General features: G+C 36.9%; 1 protein-coding gene across 2 annotated transcripts in view; it reads right to left on the reverse strand.

Moving 5' to 3' along the window:
* Positions 1 to 19,322, reverse strand: part of SLC38A7 (solute carrier family 38 member 7) — a 456,284-nt gene that overhangs the window by 188,969 nt on the left and 247,993 nt on the right. For both annotated transcript variants that reach the window (XM_044081294.1, XM_044081293.1), the window contains exon 8: positions 8,851 to 8,965. In XM_044081294.1, coding sequence (XP_043937229.1) covers positions 8,851 to 8,965 — 115 coding nt within the window. The remainder of the gene's footprint in view (positions 1 to 8,850; positions 8,966 to 19,322) is intronic.

Raw genomic sequence — 19,322 nt, forward strand, 5'->3', positions numbered from 1 at the left:
CAGGGTAAAGTGTTGCCTTGCTCTTGGTTAATGACATTGGATTTTTGAAGTAACACCGCCCGGAACCAAAGAAGAAGTCAGGTTAAAACACGTCACCAAAGCTAACTATACCCTCCTACAGGAAGGTCTAATCGACTTCCAAGCTCCAGTTTCCACAGATGGCATTGACAGCGATACCAAGATATACACCGATTCCCTGTATAAACATCTACACAAACATATAGATACAGCCATACTGGACTGGATTAAAATAAGATCCTCAAGAAAAAACAAAATATCCTGGTGGATGTCGAGCATTAATAACTTATACAATAAGCAAAAGAAGCTGCTGTCTAAAACATACAAAAGTGAGATCCCAGAACTAGAAGAGCACCCTCCCCAGCCTAAACAAGCAAATATGACAAGTCATAAAATCTTCAAAGAGCAATTATGAGAAAAATGTAGCAACTATAGCCAAGGATAACCATAAGACTTTCTTCAGCTATATCCGCAACCTAAAAGGTAGGACTCAGATGTATGCTAAACTAATTGTTGGTGGCATCACAATTTCACCCCCCCCATCCCCCCAAGCATACCACAAACCTTCTCTTCATCACCTCATCCTCCCTGGATCTCCAAACAGCAAGTCATCAATGCTCTCTCCAAAACTAAGAACATAGCCTACATGGGACCAGATGACATTCTGGGCTGTGTTCTTACTGTTCTAAAATAAGAACTAGCTAATCCATTAGGCAGTGTATTCAACCACAACCAGAGTACTAACTTTGTCCTCAGTGAAAGCAAAACAGTGACTGCTATCCCCTCCACAAGGGCTGCCTGGCAAAATACCCTGGTAACTATAGACCCAATAAGTTTAAACAGCCTCATCTGAAAGGCAATAGAACGAAACATCATGGGCTTCATAAATAAGGATATAGGTCACATCCAAACCTTGGCTCCATCCCAGTTCAGTTTTGTCAAGCTTGTCAAACCTGGCCACAGAAGAGGACAAAGCCATGCACACAGCCTATCTTGACTTGGGCAAAGACCTTTGACACTATCCAACATTCAGGCATCACTGACAAACTAACTCAGTTGAATATCAACCTCTATGTTGTCAGGTGGGTTGCAAACTGGCACACAGATCAACAAAATTCAGTCCAAGTGGGAGACCTTACCTCTACCAGTAGACCTGTCAGGGGTCCCACAAGGGTCAATGCTGGGCCCCCTCTTGTTTGGCATATACTTCTCAGACGTCCAGGCCAAAATGGAGGGGCTGTGACTAACCAAGTATGTGGAGGACTGCAAATTAGGTGCTATCACTGAATCCCCTAGCAAGGTCAGCTTACACGGACCAATGATTGGTGCCAAACCCATGGTCTTAAACTAAACACTAAAAAATGCATCATCATTCCCTTCACTAACAATATCCCTTCTGATTATGAAATAAACAATAATACCTCAAGTACAAATTCAGCAGTGACAGACCTGGGAACACAAGCTGACTATGACCTCAACTTTGACCACCATGTGTCTACTGTGGAGAGGCAGGTATTCTATGTCGCTCACCTGATAGCAAAAGCATCGCCTCAGGAGAAAGTGAGGTTAAAACTCCTCTGTATTCGCCCTTCATCAGGCCTATTATTGAATATAATGCTCCCTTTGGTATGTACCATACCAGACACCTGCGGCAACTTGAGAAACCTCAGAAATTTCTAACTAAGAAAATTCAGGGTCTCCAGCGCATGTCTTATACAAACAGAAAGAAGTCACTGTACTCAGTAGGGTATAGACTACTTAGAGGTGACTTATGTCTGGTTTACAGGGCTATCTCTGTCCCAAATCTAATGGAAATGCTGCACATCAGTAAGTCAAATGGGACTAGAGTCACTCGTTCCAGGGACCTCAATCTAGCTTGCAAGTTAAACAGGACCTGCTGGAGAGACAGCTGCATCTCTCAGAGGTTGACAATCCTCTGGAACAGGCTTCCAATCCATATCAAGCAGAGCACCTCCATGACCCTGTTTAAGCGCAACCTGGACGACTGGATGGGAAATCATAAATTTCTGCCAGGGATTGCCCAGGCTTCTCTCCTAGACATGGGGAGTCCTTGCTAGAAAAACTTTGGGCAAAGACGATATCTCTCATCTAGTATTACATTGGGATTTAAAGGCTAGGCTTGTAAAGACACTCAGGTCAATAGCCTAACATCCTATGAACCTTACTACTCCTACCTAAAGTCGCCAACTACTACATTTTTCTAAAACTATGGCCAACAAATCATCCAAATACCCTCCCACAGCCTAACATACAAACCAACACCACTACTGTAGTTCTCCTTCTGCACAATTTGCCTTACACACTGTGAAGTTGAAATACCTGCAAACAAAATGGTATTTTATAAAATATTAACCAAATTCAAATACTGCCTAACTGTGTGACTCTGAGTGTAGGTCACTTAACCAGACACCGTTCCCGGGCTCAGTCTGAAAAAGGTTCCATGGAGATCAGTGCTCGACCTGAGAAAAATACAAAAAAAATACAACAATCACTCCTACATGCACCTCCTTTGCCTCAACATTGGCAACTACTCACAGCATTTGCAACCAAGTCACTGATCTACATTCCTGGAGAGCGAACTACTCCTCCATACTAGCAATTACAGACAGTGGGCTAAATCCTTTAACAGAAGAAACACACTCTCAAAGTAGGCTATGGCAAACTTTGATCAGACCGTACAAATAAACAGAGTTAGTGGAGTGGCAAATATATACTCAAAGAAGCTGCAGCTCTCAAAAAATTAGAAAAATACCTGACTTTGGTAAAGCAGAACATTTTATAATGTTCCTTAAGATAAATACTAACAGTAACATCAAAGAAAAGATTAAACTATTATAATAAGACATTTAAACATCAACTGGTCCAAGGAAAATTCTAAAGTAGCTCTACCTAACCTCAGGCTATTCCACTAATCCAACTTAACATTATAACCAAATACAACAAACTTGCCAACAGGGAACGTATCCTTGACTGGACACTAAGAACAGACCTTAGCAAAGGTAAACTAGGCAGGTATTTACCAAACTTTCTGAGTGATCACTACCATCACCACCACCTTTCTATGTTGTCAAAGCAAAATGATGAAACTGTTAATGCAGATTTTTTTCATCAGAAATATATCCAAAAACTCTCGTACGAATTCCTAAACAGAGCAAATTGAATACTCTAAAAAATCGTCCCATTAGATAAGGCTATTATCAAATTCAATACAATCTTCCTTAGGGATATCAGAACACTAGCTCCATTATGCAAAGACGGAACAAAAGCTATTCCTGCCCTCCACTAATCCATAAAACTAAGCAGCTCATACAAATCAAAGACAATGCAGGGAAAAAAAATTGCACGCAGACAAAACTACCAAATGTACACAAAACTACAACTAGCCAAGAAACCTAGCCAAAACCCAAATTAACTTAAAAATGTCTACACAAGCTTACAACAAACCCACCATGAGAACTCAAAGTATATACAACACTATAAATAATGTCCTCAAACCTGGGAATAAAACGTCAGCCTAAGCCCTTCTATCAGAATCAAACTATATCATCACCTGTAAATTTATTTTACTGCTGCTGCAACATCCTTAATTAAAATGTGAAGAAAAGCTGATCGACAAAGTCAGAATCCCATCACAGCCAACCATTGTGAATAAAGGACTTGGTCAACTGGCAGCTGGGCATTCTGAATTCCATGACTGCCAACCAATATGAAGAGGAGCTAGTTGACCTACTGAATTTCAAAACTAACCAATGTGATGCCTGTTTTATGCCCAAAGATGAAGTTTGAATTACATCCCAGCCAACCAGCTGTAAAATCACTGACTACCTGTGAGAGTTTCAGTCCCAACACTGGGAACCACAGTGAAGAATCTAATACAGTGACTGGATCCAATCCACTGCCCAGCACAAAATTGATCTTTACTCTAAAAATCTTAAATCTGATGGCCACCATGAATATAGTCTCAAAGTATACTACAGATTAAAGTACAAACCAAACATAAATAAGAATCACTAAACCACCAAGTGCAAACTGGCCACAAGACTATACAGGAAAAATACACTGTTGCCCTGGATATGAGCCTGTATCAGACATACCTCAAGATTAGGTTTTACACTGAACACACCACAAACCAGAATCTTTGGCCTAACTACCCAGACCTCCTTCTCACCGCTACCTTTGTGCTGCAATGTCTTCCAGTGTTCGCTCACCCACAGAACCTGGACTTTAAAATAAAATCTTGTATTTACACAAGCGAACACATGTACATGCAAACAGACTAATTCTCCGAGACGGCTGACTATATTCTCCAACACTCCAGCCTTCTGCCCTGGACAAATGTCAACTCCATATTCTCCAACACTACAGCCTTCAGTCCTGGACAAATGTAAACTCCCACCATTCCAGACTACCAGGATGGAGACCTCCCACTTAACTGTTTCTCTCATGATAATAAGCCAAAACATTATAAACATAAGCAATGATGTGCAAAGAGGTCTGGTCAGTGGAGGTGGATGCCATTAGTTTGTTACCAGTAGCATCAAATATTTTTTCATCAATGAATATAAAGACACCAGCTGTAAGCTTTGCAAAAGTGAATGCTTAAAAATAAATTAAGAAATGCAGTTGTGTTAATATAAAAACAGAGAGATGGGCTCAAATTAAATGCTAAAAAGCGCAGTATCATCACCTTTTGTAGACAAGTCCACATCTCATCATACTGTCTGAGCAATACATCTCTATAAAACAAAAATGGAGTTAGGAACTTAGGTCTCTGGGTTGATAGCTCCTGCTCTTTTTCCCAACCTGTAACAATGGTTGCTAGGGAATCCTTTTATTTATCCCACCTAGTTGCCAGAGGAATATCATTAAGATCTAAAAAGGTAATCACTCCCTTATGCTTAGTATTGATCAGGTCATTTACAGAGTACAGTGCCCCCTATAGGATGTCTCTCTCTAAATATATCAATTAGAAAGACCTCATGGGTTCCCAACTAAAAAAAAAAGGTCCCTGTGCTATCAAGACAGGCTGGAAGCTCTAGCCCTTTATTCTGTGTCTTGTAGACGTTTGAGGAGAGATCTTAGTCTTCATCAGCACACTACTGAAACCAGATCATACTGGATATCCCGTTTCTCTGCAAGTCCAGTACCTCCACCAATGCTAGAACCAAATCTTCACCAACAGATAAAAAAAACATGATGGTGGGATAGGTTTGTAACCCAGTGCCTCCAAAACTTTTGGAATAAGCTTCCTCTGCATGGTAAGCAGTGTGACTCACTATTTACCTTCAAAAATAAACTAAACGATGGATATCCACAAATTTTGTCATGGGCTGACTGGTAGGCCCTTATGGAGAGTATGTACTGCTGGAGGCAGGGAGAGTACTAGTGAGGCATTAACAGTCATGACACTCAGTCACACTTGAATATCTATGAATTTATACAGGAAAACAGAAAATGAGTTCTATTTACTGTATTTATGTGTTAAGCAGGTAATCTTGCTGCATATATGTACCTTTTCAGGGATAACCTAGAAGCACTGTCTGATTAAATGATCTGCACAAAGTCACTGACTTTTAAATGAAGGATGAAGGGCACTAAAGCCCTGAACTAAAGGAAGTGGCTTTACAGCTGATAGCCTTAATCCTCTGTGCTGTCAGATGGGAGTCTTTTTGGGGGGGGGGGTGCAAGAAAGAAGGAAAAAAATCTCCAGTTCTTCTTCTTGGCTATTCTTCTGTAAAATAATTACTGGACTTGAACTCCAATAGTTAAATCTCCGAGCAGAGGCCAGACTCCAAAGAACTCAATTTGAAATTAAATAAATTATTGTCTCTCTCTCCAGGGGCAAGGAAGCACTGAAGACATTGTAGCACAGAGAGATTGATGAGAAAGGTGTCTTACGAGCTAGGCCACACACACTCACTGGTGAGGTGTTTAGTGTAAAGCACTTTCTTGGGTGTGGCTGGTACAAGTTTTCCTGCATGCTCTTGGGTGCTCCACTTTTTAAGTATAGCTCACCCTAATACTTCCGCATTTTCTGAATGCTGATATAATGTCTGGTAAATTTCTTAGCTCCTCAATGTCATTTTTTACTGACACATTATAAAAACAAATCCAGGAATGATGTATCTATACACAAATATCACACTTCATCAACTTCATCAGTGACGACAATGGGTCCTTTTTGCTCTGCAGTCCATCCTTTTGTAGTACACCTTGTCTCCTATTTTAAACCTTTTATTCATCATAAGAGGTTGTTTCTGTACTACTCTGTGTTGTTACAACATTTAGCCTAAGCAAATTGTCCTCTGCACGCATACAATGCTGAAATATGTTCTCTCACTGCCATTTATTTATTTATTCATTTATTTGACATTTGTTAACCAGGATAGTCCACCAGAGCAAAAGCCCCTTTTCAGTGGAGGCCCAGGGAGAAAAGCTTCACAGTACAAGTAAGCAAGAAACATTTACAAAAATTGAATACAATATACAATAAAACAGTTAAGCAAATGTAGATAAAGCTCCAGTAAAATACAGTAAGAGGCATTAAAACATTAAAGAAGAAACATAGCAAAGAAATATACAATAAAACATTTGAATGACTTTACATAACACATTAGGTTATCTTCAGGAGATAATTGTACAATACAGTTGTTAAGTGAGTTATGGTAGTAGGGAAGGGAGGAATAGACAGGACAGTGGTAGAGAAAGGGGTGGATTCATGTGGGATGATTACAGAGGCAAATCCATCTGCTATTAAGGTACTTTTTGAGAGTTTTCTTAAATTTGTGGATGTGGGCACATTTATCAATCAGAACAATAGGGTAAACTGGGTTCTAACCAGACAAAAGCTGATACGGAGCATGTTTTGCCATAAAACCTCAGTCTACCACTTCAAAATCATATCCATTACTAGCTTTAACTTTTAATGCTAATTATGTTAGTGTGCAATGAGTTGTTTTCAAGCATCCATCGCTCCGACAACTGTACACTGCTACAGCTGTATCAGTTTTAATATTGAAGTTTTCAGCTACATCTTAAATTACTTCATTATTGTCTCCATCACCGTACATTAAACATCAAAGGTGTACCAAGCTTGTTCATTCAGCAATAAATACATGAATTTACACGTTCTGATGGACTCCTTGTATTCATAATGCTTTCAGCACTGAACCATGTAAACTGATTGATGAGATGAAGATACAAGGTGCCAGGCACAGGTTCATTCAAAGTCCAGAGCAACTGACTGTCATACTGTACTCAATATGCCACAGGCATGCCAACAACAGGTCTAGGCTTAGCTAGGTCTGCGACACTTCAGGCAAACCTCAAAACTGTCAACAATTGTTTTCAAGACAAAAATAATGTTCAGCATCCCTGTTTACTGAACTACAAAGCAATTTCTATAGTCTATCCACTGACGTATGCAGAAAGTGAAGTTGAAGTTTTAAAGAAACTTTCTACCTCCCCCGGTCATTTCCTCTGAAACTCTGGACTTTGTACTCACAATGACTTCATAAGGCCTTCATCTAAAATGCTGACACAATAACATCCAGAGCTACTGAGTTCAAGAGTCGTTTGTTATTTAATCAATACTGAATGTCCATGTCCAAGACTGTTCCTCTGCTGTTTTAAGAGCAAAAGTAACCTTAGCTGGAAGCTAGCACCGTTTCTGTATAGCACTTACCTTGTTCTGTGTTGGCTGCCATTTTCAGTCTCTTCAATGAATGCACCACATTTTCATCTCCAAACTTGACAGCCTTGTTATTAGGTGTATAAGGGGAAAACATACACTTTGTGTCATCTTGCGTTGTCAAGTACTGAAATATCAAAGCTGGAAGATGGCCCTGCCCTATACTTCAATACATAAGTACTGGCTAGGTTGAGGACTGCATCCTTGTTTGCAGTTAGCTGGACTTGAAGAGAAGGAAGAAAGTGAGTCGTATATTTTTTTCTACCTTCTCAATTTTGTTAGAGCCTGTGTGACCTTAGAATTAGAATACATAAAATTTGGAGTTGGGGCAGTAGGTGCACTGTGACCTTATGAGTACCACCTTTTTGAGCTTGTGACCTCTGAATGTTCTACACCTTTTAGTTTTGAATAATCATACTGATTAAACAACACGATTTTGCACAGTGGCTCTAAACATCAGTTTGCAACATCTTTTCCACCTCACTCTAACACAGCAACGATGGAAGTAATAATGTTTGTACACGTGATGTGTTCTGATACCTGTGACTTGTACCTGTACAGCATACCTAGTTTCTGGTTTATTTTTGCTACGACACAATTGATATGTTTGTTAGTTTTAAAGTTTTCATCAATTAACACCTAATAGTTTAGCTCGACGGTAGTTCTCTGGTTGTGCCGCTCAGAACTGCTATGTTAAAGTATTGTTTTGAGTGTTGAAAAGTTAGTGTTAGTAAACAGCTTCCTCAAATGATATTCACATTACAGCCTTTCCTAAACAGGAACTCATATTTCTGTCTAAACTGTGCTGAGATGGTGACATATTACAGCTTTTCCTATACAACAGAGTTCTGTTCATATTGTGCCTAGATGCCGTATTACTGTCTTTCCTACACAGGAACTGTACAGTTCTGCCTAAACTGTGCTTAGATGATATCATTCTTACAAAGGAGCACCACAGTTCAGCCCAAATTGTGCTGCTCACAGGGCAACTGCAAATTTTCACTCACAGCAGCTAGCAGTAACATAGCTCCCTATTGCCTCTATGTGGAAGTAGGTCTTTCCACATTTCAGATTCCTTTTGGAACTCTCAGAACATTTACTTTTTTTTTTAAATCACCTACCTGTTCCGGTGTAGACAAACAGACATATTATAATAGCAGCAGTCACAACTCCACTCCATCTCTTCACTTCAGGTCGATGCATACTACTAAATACAGGAACACTGCTGACGTGACACTGCAAAAGAAATGAAAGAAACCCACATTACAGGCTGTAATTCAATAAACTAATACACCAGCGCAAACACTACAAATTTATTGTAACTAAACTAATGTTAATATTTGGTCCTTGTATCTAGTACTGCTGTCACCTAAGCATTTGGTGTAAAAGTCAATTATTATCTTGACCTGACAGACATAATGTTCATATACAATCAGGAAGACATGGCATTCATATAAAATTAGGAGATTGTGAAACAAGCAACAGTGCTGTGTACTGTATGTCTATACCACATAAAATGAGCACATTCTACTAGCAAACAACCATAAATGTAAAGTGATGACAACATGCAAGAATTTTATGTTCACTGAACCACTTTTGCCAGTCTACCTGTGGATGAAAATCTGAAATTTGTCAGACCCAAGTATTTAGCACCTACTCCAAGATTTGTGGAAGTAAATTGGGAAGTGGTATCCACCTGTTGTGAATTCTGTTAAAAGCAACAGTCATATAAATGCGCACACACAGATGAGCAACAAGGTTGTCACCCCCCCCCCTTCTAACCTGATTTTTGCAGGCCATCAAGTCACCTATGACTTAACTCACCACATGACATTAACTCCGACTAGTCCTCTGCTGGCAGACCCACAAAAGCCCCTCTGATAGGTGCATCCTTCCTTTACTCAGAGGGAGAGAGAGAAGATGTTTAGCTGTTCTTTGTACAAAATATCATGGACAGGTCTATTCACCAGCAATTATTATATCAGGGATCGAGCAGATATCCTACAATAACAATGAAATGTGCAATGTTGTCATTACATGGATAGTAGCATTTCCTCCCATAATGTGCAGGATGCTTCATCACCAATACCCCTTCCCCTTAGTACATAATGTTCCCCTATGACAGACTTCAGCAAAAATCATGTAAGCAGATTCATGTTTCACATCCATCCCTGACCCCTGAAATAACAAGGTAGGCCTGCAGCTGCTATGAAATACTGTCCTGCTGCAGAGCCCTGATGATCGTTCAGGATGATTGCTGAACTCAGACGGGCAGCAGCATAGACAGTACTTTGCTTCACCACCACTAAGCCACCACAATTATTTATTTAGACCTTCCACAAACCATTTACAAACATCTCGTCTCAGAATGCTAGGCAGGATATTAATGTGATTCAAAAAGGGCAGCTTGCGGTATTGATAAACAACAGCAGTTACTACAAATGTTACTCCAAGGGTCACACATTTACTGAAAAAAAGTGAGTTTTTATCCCAACATATCCCTGAAAACCTGCACTACAAAGGTTCGAATGACCACATAGAATGTTACACATAAAACCCAATCATGTGGTTAAAGGCAGCTAGCTGGTTTGTACACCAGCTAAATCATTCACCGAGGCACTTCTAACATTAAAACATTAATTTTCTTGCTGGAAAATTCCAGAAATTGCACTCATAACCTTTTCAGTCTGGATGGCTAATTCAGCTTGTTTACTGACAGATATTATAATCCTCTCCCCCTCTAACTCAAGGGAATTTATGGTCTTGCCTTCAACAAGAAAAATATTTAAAGCACACAGAGATTCAAAGGTCATAAACTTAATACAATCAAGACGAAAACAACTGCATTCAGTTACAAACCCTTTATTGCAATGCAATTCGAAGTTTGTTCAATAGTACAAGGAAAGTCTTGCCTGCTCTACAGTTCTCACAGTATCTGCAGTAAGTAATATTACAAAAACAATGAGACATATGTAATAACAGCTTATGCCCAGAAAAAAGGCCTAGACAAAGGAGAAAAAAAAAATTTGGATAGTTGCAAGTAATGAGCTGTAACCCAGTTAGCTATCAGCTAATAAAATAAATTAATACTTCTACTGAGTACCAGCCAAACAGTCACATACCAGTATAAAACAAACATATGCTACCTTTCTCCAACACTGAATCAGTAAAGCAGTACAACAGATAAAGAAGCACTTGTACCGGATTATCTTCAATATGGCCCCCTTGCACAGGTTTGAACACCTGCACACTACATTCTGGTGCCCTCTTACACAACACTTCTAAAAATCTCAAGATTCCATAATTAGGATGGCAGAAATGTACACACTATGTGCTCCTTGCACCTACGTTAAAGGCAAGCATACTAATCACAGGTCTTCAACCACTGTTCAAATATGAGGTCAGCTGTAACAAAAAGTATCAGCTAAAATGCAATACAAAATTATGAGCCTATTGGTTAGTGTTACTAAGAGGGGGTACTCCTGTGATTTTTTTACAGCAGACAGGGAGCCCAGATGTGGGAAGGGGGATTACAAAAAGTGAGTAATGCACTTAATGCAGATGTCCCTCTCAAAGATCAAATGTAATGCTAAGTATACCTATCTGTTAAAGTGGCCCTCTGTAGTCACTGCAACAATTTGCAAAAGATCCTCAAACCAGTAGCCATAACAAAACATTTGAACTGTTTAAATATCAGATATGTCTATGAACTCAGCAGTGCCTTCCCTGGACAACTTAGCAGTAATTCAACTGTGACATACAATTTTGGAGATCAAATAAGTTTTGTATGTTTTAAAATTAAGCATTTACTAGCCAGTAGTTGCTAATAACATCACGCAAAGCCTCATACTCAGGAACAATAAAATATGTAACACAAAAAAACAGTCAATTTTAGAAACAGTGTTAGTGTGGATACTGTAATGAGTTAATCAGCTTAAACAAATTATCCACAGGGCAGACCTGGATCACGGTCAAATGGAGGCCTAGGATGGGTAATTGACTGCACCTCCCCCCATCAACCACATTAATATCCCCCATAACTTGGCTGGTTCTTCTCAACTCCCATAAAACCAAAGTTTAAACCTGTCATTGCGCATACTATTTCTTTAACTTCTACAATGATCATAGAGATTTAAAAGTGTTCATTCAAATTTTACAGTCCCACACTGAAAACAGAACTACCACAAGCAACTGTAAACAACTATTCACTTGAAATTCACATTTATTGAAAATACATGTGGTAGTCCTGCGATGGTGGTGCTGCGGTAGCGTTGTCGCCTCACAGTTAGACATTGCACGCTCGATTCTCAGTTAGAGTGTCTTCAGTGTGTCGACATGCGTGAATGGGTGTTCCTTCATTGAAGGTTGTGCGTTAGGCCCGGCAAGCCAGCACGTAAAAATCTACTGCCAATCATTAGCGGACCGGAGTTCCACTGTAGCGACCCATAAACCAAAAGACAGTTTACATGTGGCAGTCCATTAAACTACAAGATGTGCTGTTACTCACAGTAAAACAGCATATAATGAAGTATTAATTGGGGTCTATGTAAAAGGTTCAGGAATTCAAAAGACAAATGTGCAATTTGGGACAGTACATTGGATGTAAGAGTCACTTTTCAAGGCAGCTGGGTTGCACTGTCTAGTGAAATGACTTGGCCAGAGTCATACAGTAGACAAACTAAGGACAAGGGACTCAAACCTTGCACTACAGAAGCAGCTCATGGCAATACTCATCTGAACTAAGTACCACACAGATTTTGTAGCCCAGTACACTGCATTTCATATCTATGTGCCTGCAAAAAAAGTTAATTAAAAATGCATTCACAATTAAAATATTAACATTAAACTTGACGACTTCATGTCAATTTATAGCCAAATAAACACACTGTCAATGGTCAGCAAAACAAGGACTCAAGGACTGTAGTCAAAGAACAGAGCTCATAGGATGTTGTTCATTTTCTACTATCAATTCCCTTCTTTAAAGAACAACTGCTGTAGGTTGCAGGAACCAAGTATTTACACACACACCCATTCACCCATCAATTATAGCCATAAGCATGACTATGCACCTTAGATATCTGCTTGAGAAGAAGTGAATGAGTACATTCATAAATACTGGGCCAGAAATGTGTCAGCTCTCTGCTGTCAAAACCATACAGTGGAACCCAGTACAACCCCCACCCACCCTCTCAACTTCTCAGCTCAAATCAGAAACATATACTCTGAATGTTGCTAGAATAAAAAAAAATTCTAAATGATATACAGTCAAACTCATGTCTGTCATTATTTAATGACTGCATTTTTTTTAATTTATCCTTTGTTGATCGGGTTAGTCCCACTAGGCTAGTAGCCCCTTTTCAGGGTAGACCTGAGGTGATATTGATACTACTAGAGGAAATTTTGCTAGAGCATCTGGGAATTTCCCCAATTCTTGGTAGTCATACACATCCTGACTTCCTGTTTCCAGTCCAGGCACAGAGACAGCCAGGAGGAACAGGAAGAAAATATGGCTGATTCAGCTTTGGCTGAAAATGAAGTGAAGGTTGATGAAAATGTAGTTGAAATGGTAGAATTGCTACCAGAAATTTTTTTTATGCTGTGGGTGGAGAAAAAGAACAGCGATATTGGAAGAAAAGGAGATTGTAGCTGTAACAGAGATGGATTCAGTGCAAAACTTTCAGAGGAGATTGTTTGAAGGAGAGACAGTTACCTCTGATAAATGCATAATTACAACCCTCCAATCGGGAGGGTTGTGGGATGATTATTTGAAAGAGATAGTAAACCAAAGTGAACCAGAAAGTGGAGCAGCAATTTAATGGAGTGACATCATGGAGACAATAGAAGAAAAAGGAGTAGAAGAGACTGAGCCAGAAAACACTCAAGAGACAAATACTTATACACAAACTGTGGAAGAGGGAGCAAAGAAGAAAGTAGAAATAAAAGATACAAAAAAGAAGTATACAGCACATGTGAACTATGAAAAAGAAGAAAGTGTGGACAGGTATAAGGTTTGGGACTCTGTCATAGTACCTCTGGGTGTCAAAGCAAAAGAGGTAAAAGCATTAATTTTAATTAATAAAGAAACTATATTTGACTTGATATTTGAGACTGGGCAGGCCATGGAAAATTGTTTGGGTGCATACGAACAAAAGAAAAATATTTATCCATGGTCAGAATATGTTGGGCAAGCTTTTTATAGACAAACAAAAAAAAGAATAATGATCCAGTTTAGAACTGAAGTTGAAGCAAAAGAACTGAAAGAACATTTAACTATATTTAAAGAAGTAATGAACACTACAAAAATACATGATGAAAGAGGACTATGGACCGGGGGATAGGAATGTGGAGTAATACTGAAAATGGTAATGTTATGTACGTACCTAGTATTATTGATGTTCATGGTAATAGGGGTTTTGTGAAATACAGGGGTTAACCAAAAACTTATTTTTGTGGAAAGAATGATCAATTTAATCAATGAATATGATAAAAAAGATGTTATTTATGTGGTAAAACAGGGCATAATGCAAAAAAATGTGATTTAACGTGCAAAAAATGTGGAAATACTGGTCCTTCATAGCTAGAATGTGAAATGAATGTGCAAGAAAATTAAAATGAAGTTATACAGGATAAAGAGATAGCAGAATGTGTTATACAAAAAATGTATAAAAGGATGTAACTGATAAAGAGGTTATACATGAAGTTAAAGAAAGTAACAAGGAAAAAGAAACAGAGGAGACAAGTGAGGGAGAAGCTGATTGCTGCATAGTAAGAAATAAAAAAAATTCAACAGGGAGAACAGTTAAAAAAGGAAAGCAAAATTCAAAAGCATAATGCTTAGAAAAAATAAGAAAAGAAAGGGATAAACACTTTATTACACTAGCTGTTCTTAAAAGCTGGAAATATTAGCTTTAAATGTGAACAGTATCAAAATCTTAAAAGGAGAATAGGTATATTACAGTGGTGTGCTGCAGTGGATGCACATATTATTGTTTTAGAAGATATCAGATTATTAACAGACGAAGAAAGAAGACAGACGGAAAAACTTTGGAATGGTGTGGTAGTTTGGAATATGGGGAAAGAAACATGCTCGGACATATGTATATTATGTCAAGAAAGCATTAAAATATTAGATGTAACCATAGTGGAACTAGGACAAACTACGGTAATATATGTAGATGGAAAAATATGTGTATAGAATTATAGCTTTATATGCATATGTAACAAAAAAGAGAGATAAATGATGTTTAAAAATATTCTTGAATATGTGCAAATATGGACGTTATAGTAGTGGGTGATTTTAACTGTAATTTAAGGAAAAATAAGAGCAATTATGATGTTAACATGGCTAAAGAAATTATGAGAAGTGGAAAGTTAAGTGTATGGGAGAATAACCACTGGACCTATAAAAGGAATGAAATTAGGACAGAAATTGATTATTTTTTTTAATATCGGATAGTTTAAAAGTTATAAAAAAGGAATTAAGTATGCTGGACTTTCAGATCATGTGGCAATATGGGCTAAAGTACAGGAAAATAAAGAATATATAAGAACAGGAAAAGGAATAAAGAGAATTAATGAAAATGAATAGCTTAAAAAGAGAAAAATGAACTTGTGGAATTATGGAAAAATCATATAACAATGAGGAAGTTTTATGAGAACTGGACTGTCTGGTGGCATAATTTTAAAGAAAAATATAAAAAGTATTTTTATAATGTACAAGGAAGAAGAGAAGAAAAAGAGAGATAAGATATTAAAGTCAAGAAACATTTAGAGAAGAAATCCTTTTATGTAAAAGAAAGAGAAATATATACAATTAATCAAATTAAAATGAACAACTTGTTATATAAACAAAAATATTGATTACAAGGAAAGAAAGAAGAGGTAGCACCATATTTGAGTAAAATAATAAAAGAAGGAAAAATAATAAGAGAATTAAGAAGAGAATTACAAAATAAAGGAGGTAAGCAAATAAGACAGCAAGAAGGACTATACCAAATAAAGAATATATATTAGAATTATAGAAGAAAACATAGAACAAATGTATAAAGTTGAAAAATTAAATAAGGAAGCTAATGAGTATTTAGAACAAAAAATAACTATGAAAGAATTGAATGAAATTCTAAAAGATATTAACATGAATTTTGCAACAGGACCGGACAGAATTGAATATGGTATGTATAAAGAAATGAAAGAGTGGCAAAAAAAATATTTTATAGAAGTTATGAATGAATGGCTAGAAACTGGAATTAAAGACAAAGAGAAATTTGTACAGGAGTTATAACATTTATATTTAAAAAAGTAAATAAAGAGGAAATAAAAAATGGAGCTCTATAACATCGAATAATACAGATTATAAAATTTTTATGAGAATAACAAAAAGGTTACAGAAAAAATAGAATATATGACCAAAATGTATTTGGAAGAAAAGGAAAAGTAAGTCGAGTTATTATGGATAATAACAGAAATAACTGATGACATCAAAAATAAAAATGTAGAAGTGAAGGTTATGATAGGGGATATAAGTAAGGGTTATGATAATATTCAATATAAATCATTATGAGGAATTTTGTAGGCATGTAATGTAAGCAAAACAAATATTACAAGTAATAAAATCTGTTTATGAAAGGAACTATGTGAAACTAAATGTAAATGGCTGGACTGAGGAAGAAATAAAAATAGAATGCGAAATAAAGCAAGGCTGCCCAGCTAGTAGTATAATTTTCACATTAGTTATGAATGTAATAGTGAAGAAAATTAATAAAATGTCAAGTAGTGGTGGATGCAAAATTATGAAGAAATTACAATTGCCAATGCGGATGATATTGTATTAATTGATATAAATAAGGTATAGATTGAAAAAGTATATGAAAAATGAAGTATAAATAGGGAAAAAAGTAAAGGATTTTGTTTTGAAGGTATGATAAAAGGTGTTGAGTTCAATGAAAATGTATACAGATATAAGAATAACATTTGGGATAAATGAATACAGACAACAACAATGGGTTAATGTACTCAAAGAAGTAAAGCATATGACAATTTTTTGGAAATCATATAGATTTTCATATAGAAAAAAAAAAAGCACACTCGTTGAACACCATGGTAATAGGAAAAACTGCTTATGTTGCTAACATCTAAATGATTCATATTAAGTATGAAAAGGAATTAATGATGACTATATTATTCTCTTTTATATGGGGATCTAGACTGAATCCAGTCAAAAGAGGGATTCTGTACATTTAAGAAGAGCAAGGAGGTTTAGGTAGCCCAATAGTACATGCAGCATCTTTAATTTTATTGAAAGGTATTAAAAGGAATTATGAAGGAAAATAAAAACTTGATAGAAATGTTACTATATTCTAAATACAATGAAAGAAAAAGTGAGACTCCGCTAGATGTTCCACTGCTTTATTAAAATACACAAAAAGTTGTATCCAAAACTGGTAAGAAACTCCAACAAAATAAATATCCACTGACAAGCGCTTTTGGGTTAAAACCCTTCATCAGATCACATGCTAAAAACACTTCCTGATATTTAAAATACATGTCAACCAATGAGAGTTAGTAAAAAGCCCGCCTTTTCTGCAAGGCTGGTTTTAAAGGTACACAGTCATTTAAGCCCAGAGTTCTGTGGGCCATCAATTCCAAAATCCATTTGGACTCCATAGATTCAGTTAATAGTTTAACATCATCCCCCTATTGTTCATGACAACATTAACCACTGCTTTGAATTTAAAATTATGTGTGGGGTGGGTCTCAATATGCTTATATAAAGCATTATGTGCATCTTTATTCCTAATTGAAGACATATGTTGCAATATTCTTACCTTAAACATATTGTTGGTCTTGCCATCATAAAAACATATGCATTCAGTGCACTCTGCTATGTAAACTAAATTACTTGTCCTACAGGTAGCTTTTGCTTTGAAATTAAAGACATGTCCACTGACTGGATGTGTAAAGGTGTGATCTTTATTTATAAATTGGCATGCTTTACAATATCCACATGGGACACTGCCAATTTTTTCTTTTAGGATACAAGTTTGGGTTACTGTTTTCTCTTTACAAAGGATATCTTTTAGGTTCTTGTTTCTCCTATAACCAAATTGTGGATAAGCCCCCACTATATTTCTTAACTTGTTATCTCCCCTCAAAATATTCCAGTTTCTGTTGACAATATCCCTGATGTCTCCTATATTACTACTATATGTAAACAATACCCTTGGTTCATTAAGTTTGTGTGTGGTATTAGTGGTTCTTATTTACCCTTTTATTACATTTAAGCCATGGCTTAAATCTATTATCTCTTTTTGTGTGATTGGTATCAACCACTCTATTAACCAGTTCTCCTCTATAGCCCCTTTCTAAAAAGTTGTTCTTCAAATTAACCATTTCACATTCAAACATCTTATCATCCAGATTCAATCTGGAAATTCTGCCAATCTGGCCCTGAACAATATTTGAAAACATATATCGGGGGTGCATGCTATCGAAACAAAGCATTGTATTTTTCCAGCACTCCTTCCTATATAGGCTTGATGAAAAGCCAGCTTCATTTTATGATATACCTACATCTAAAAAATCAATATTTGTGGTTGAACATTTCTTAGTAAACTTCAGGAATGTAGTAGTGGAGTATAGATAGTCTAAAAAACCATCCAAAGATGTAACATCATCCTTCCACAAAAAGAAAATATCGTCCACAAAACGTGTATATAAATGTATATGTTGCATCCATTCTGGCTTATTAAAAATCATAGCCTTTTCCCAATTCCAAAGGACCATATTGGCATGATTGGCACAGGAGTGCCCATGGCCACCCTGTGCCTGTCTATATGTATGTTGTGCTCCTACAAACACATTATTTTCTAGAACCAGGGTTAATAAAGTACTGATTAATGTTATTTTCTCCTCATCAACATTCTGATCTGCCAATACCTCACTAACAGCTTGAACCCCATAGTCATTACTAATTACAGTAAATAGGTTTTGAACATCTAAGGTAACCATCAAAAAATCTCTATTTATTTGTGTCATCTCTCTATTCACATCACCCAATTTAAGCAAAAAGTCCCTGTATCTTTAAGTATGGTGGACAATTTATCTATAAAAGGATGTAATGTATGTTCCAGCCATATGGAAATATTTTCCGTCACCCACCCTCTGCCAGAAACTATGGGTCGTAATGGTGGGTCATGAAGAGACTTGTGTATCTTTGGTAGACCTTTGAAGATGGGAATGACGGCCTTGTCTATCAATAAAATTTATATGTATCATCACTGATTTTCATTTCAAAAAGCAATCTTTTTAAACAATTATGTACTTTATCTACTATAATTTTTACACCCACAGGATTAATCTGTATATATGTATGTTTATCTGATAACAATTCTTCTATTTTTCTGACATACATAATAGTGTCTAATACTACCACCGCTCCCCCTTTATCAGCTGTTTTGATGACTAAATTTTTGTTGTTACTTAAATCAGACACTGCTTTCTTCTGTTTTGTGTCAAATTATGGTATTCATTAAACACCCTATTCTTAAAATATTCCTGTAAGTCATGTTCACAGCTACTTATAAATAAATTAAGA

The sequence above is a fragment of the Protopterus annectens genome, chromosome 8.part0 (genome assembly GCF_019279795.1).
Source record: "Protopterus annectens isolate FY-2018-M chromosome 8.part0, PAN1.0, whole genome shotgun sequence".
NCBI classification, from domain to species: Eukaryota; Metazoa; Chordata; order Ceratodontiformes; family Protopteridae; genus Protopterus; species Protopterus annectens.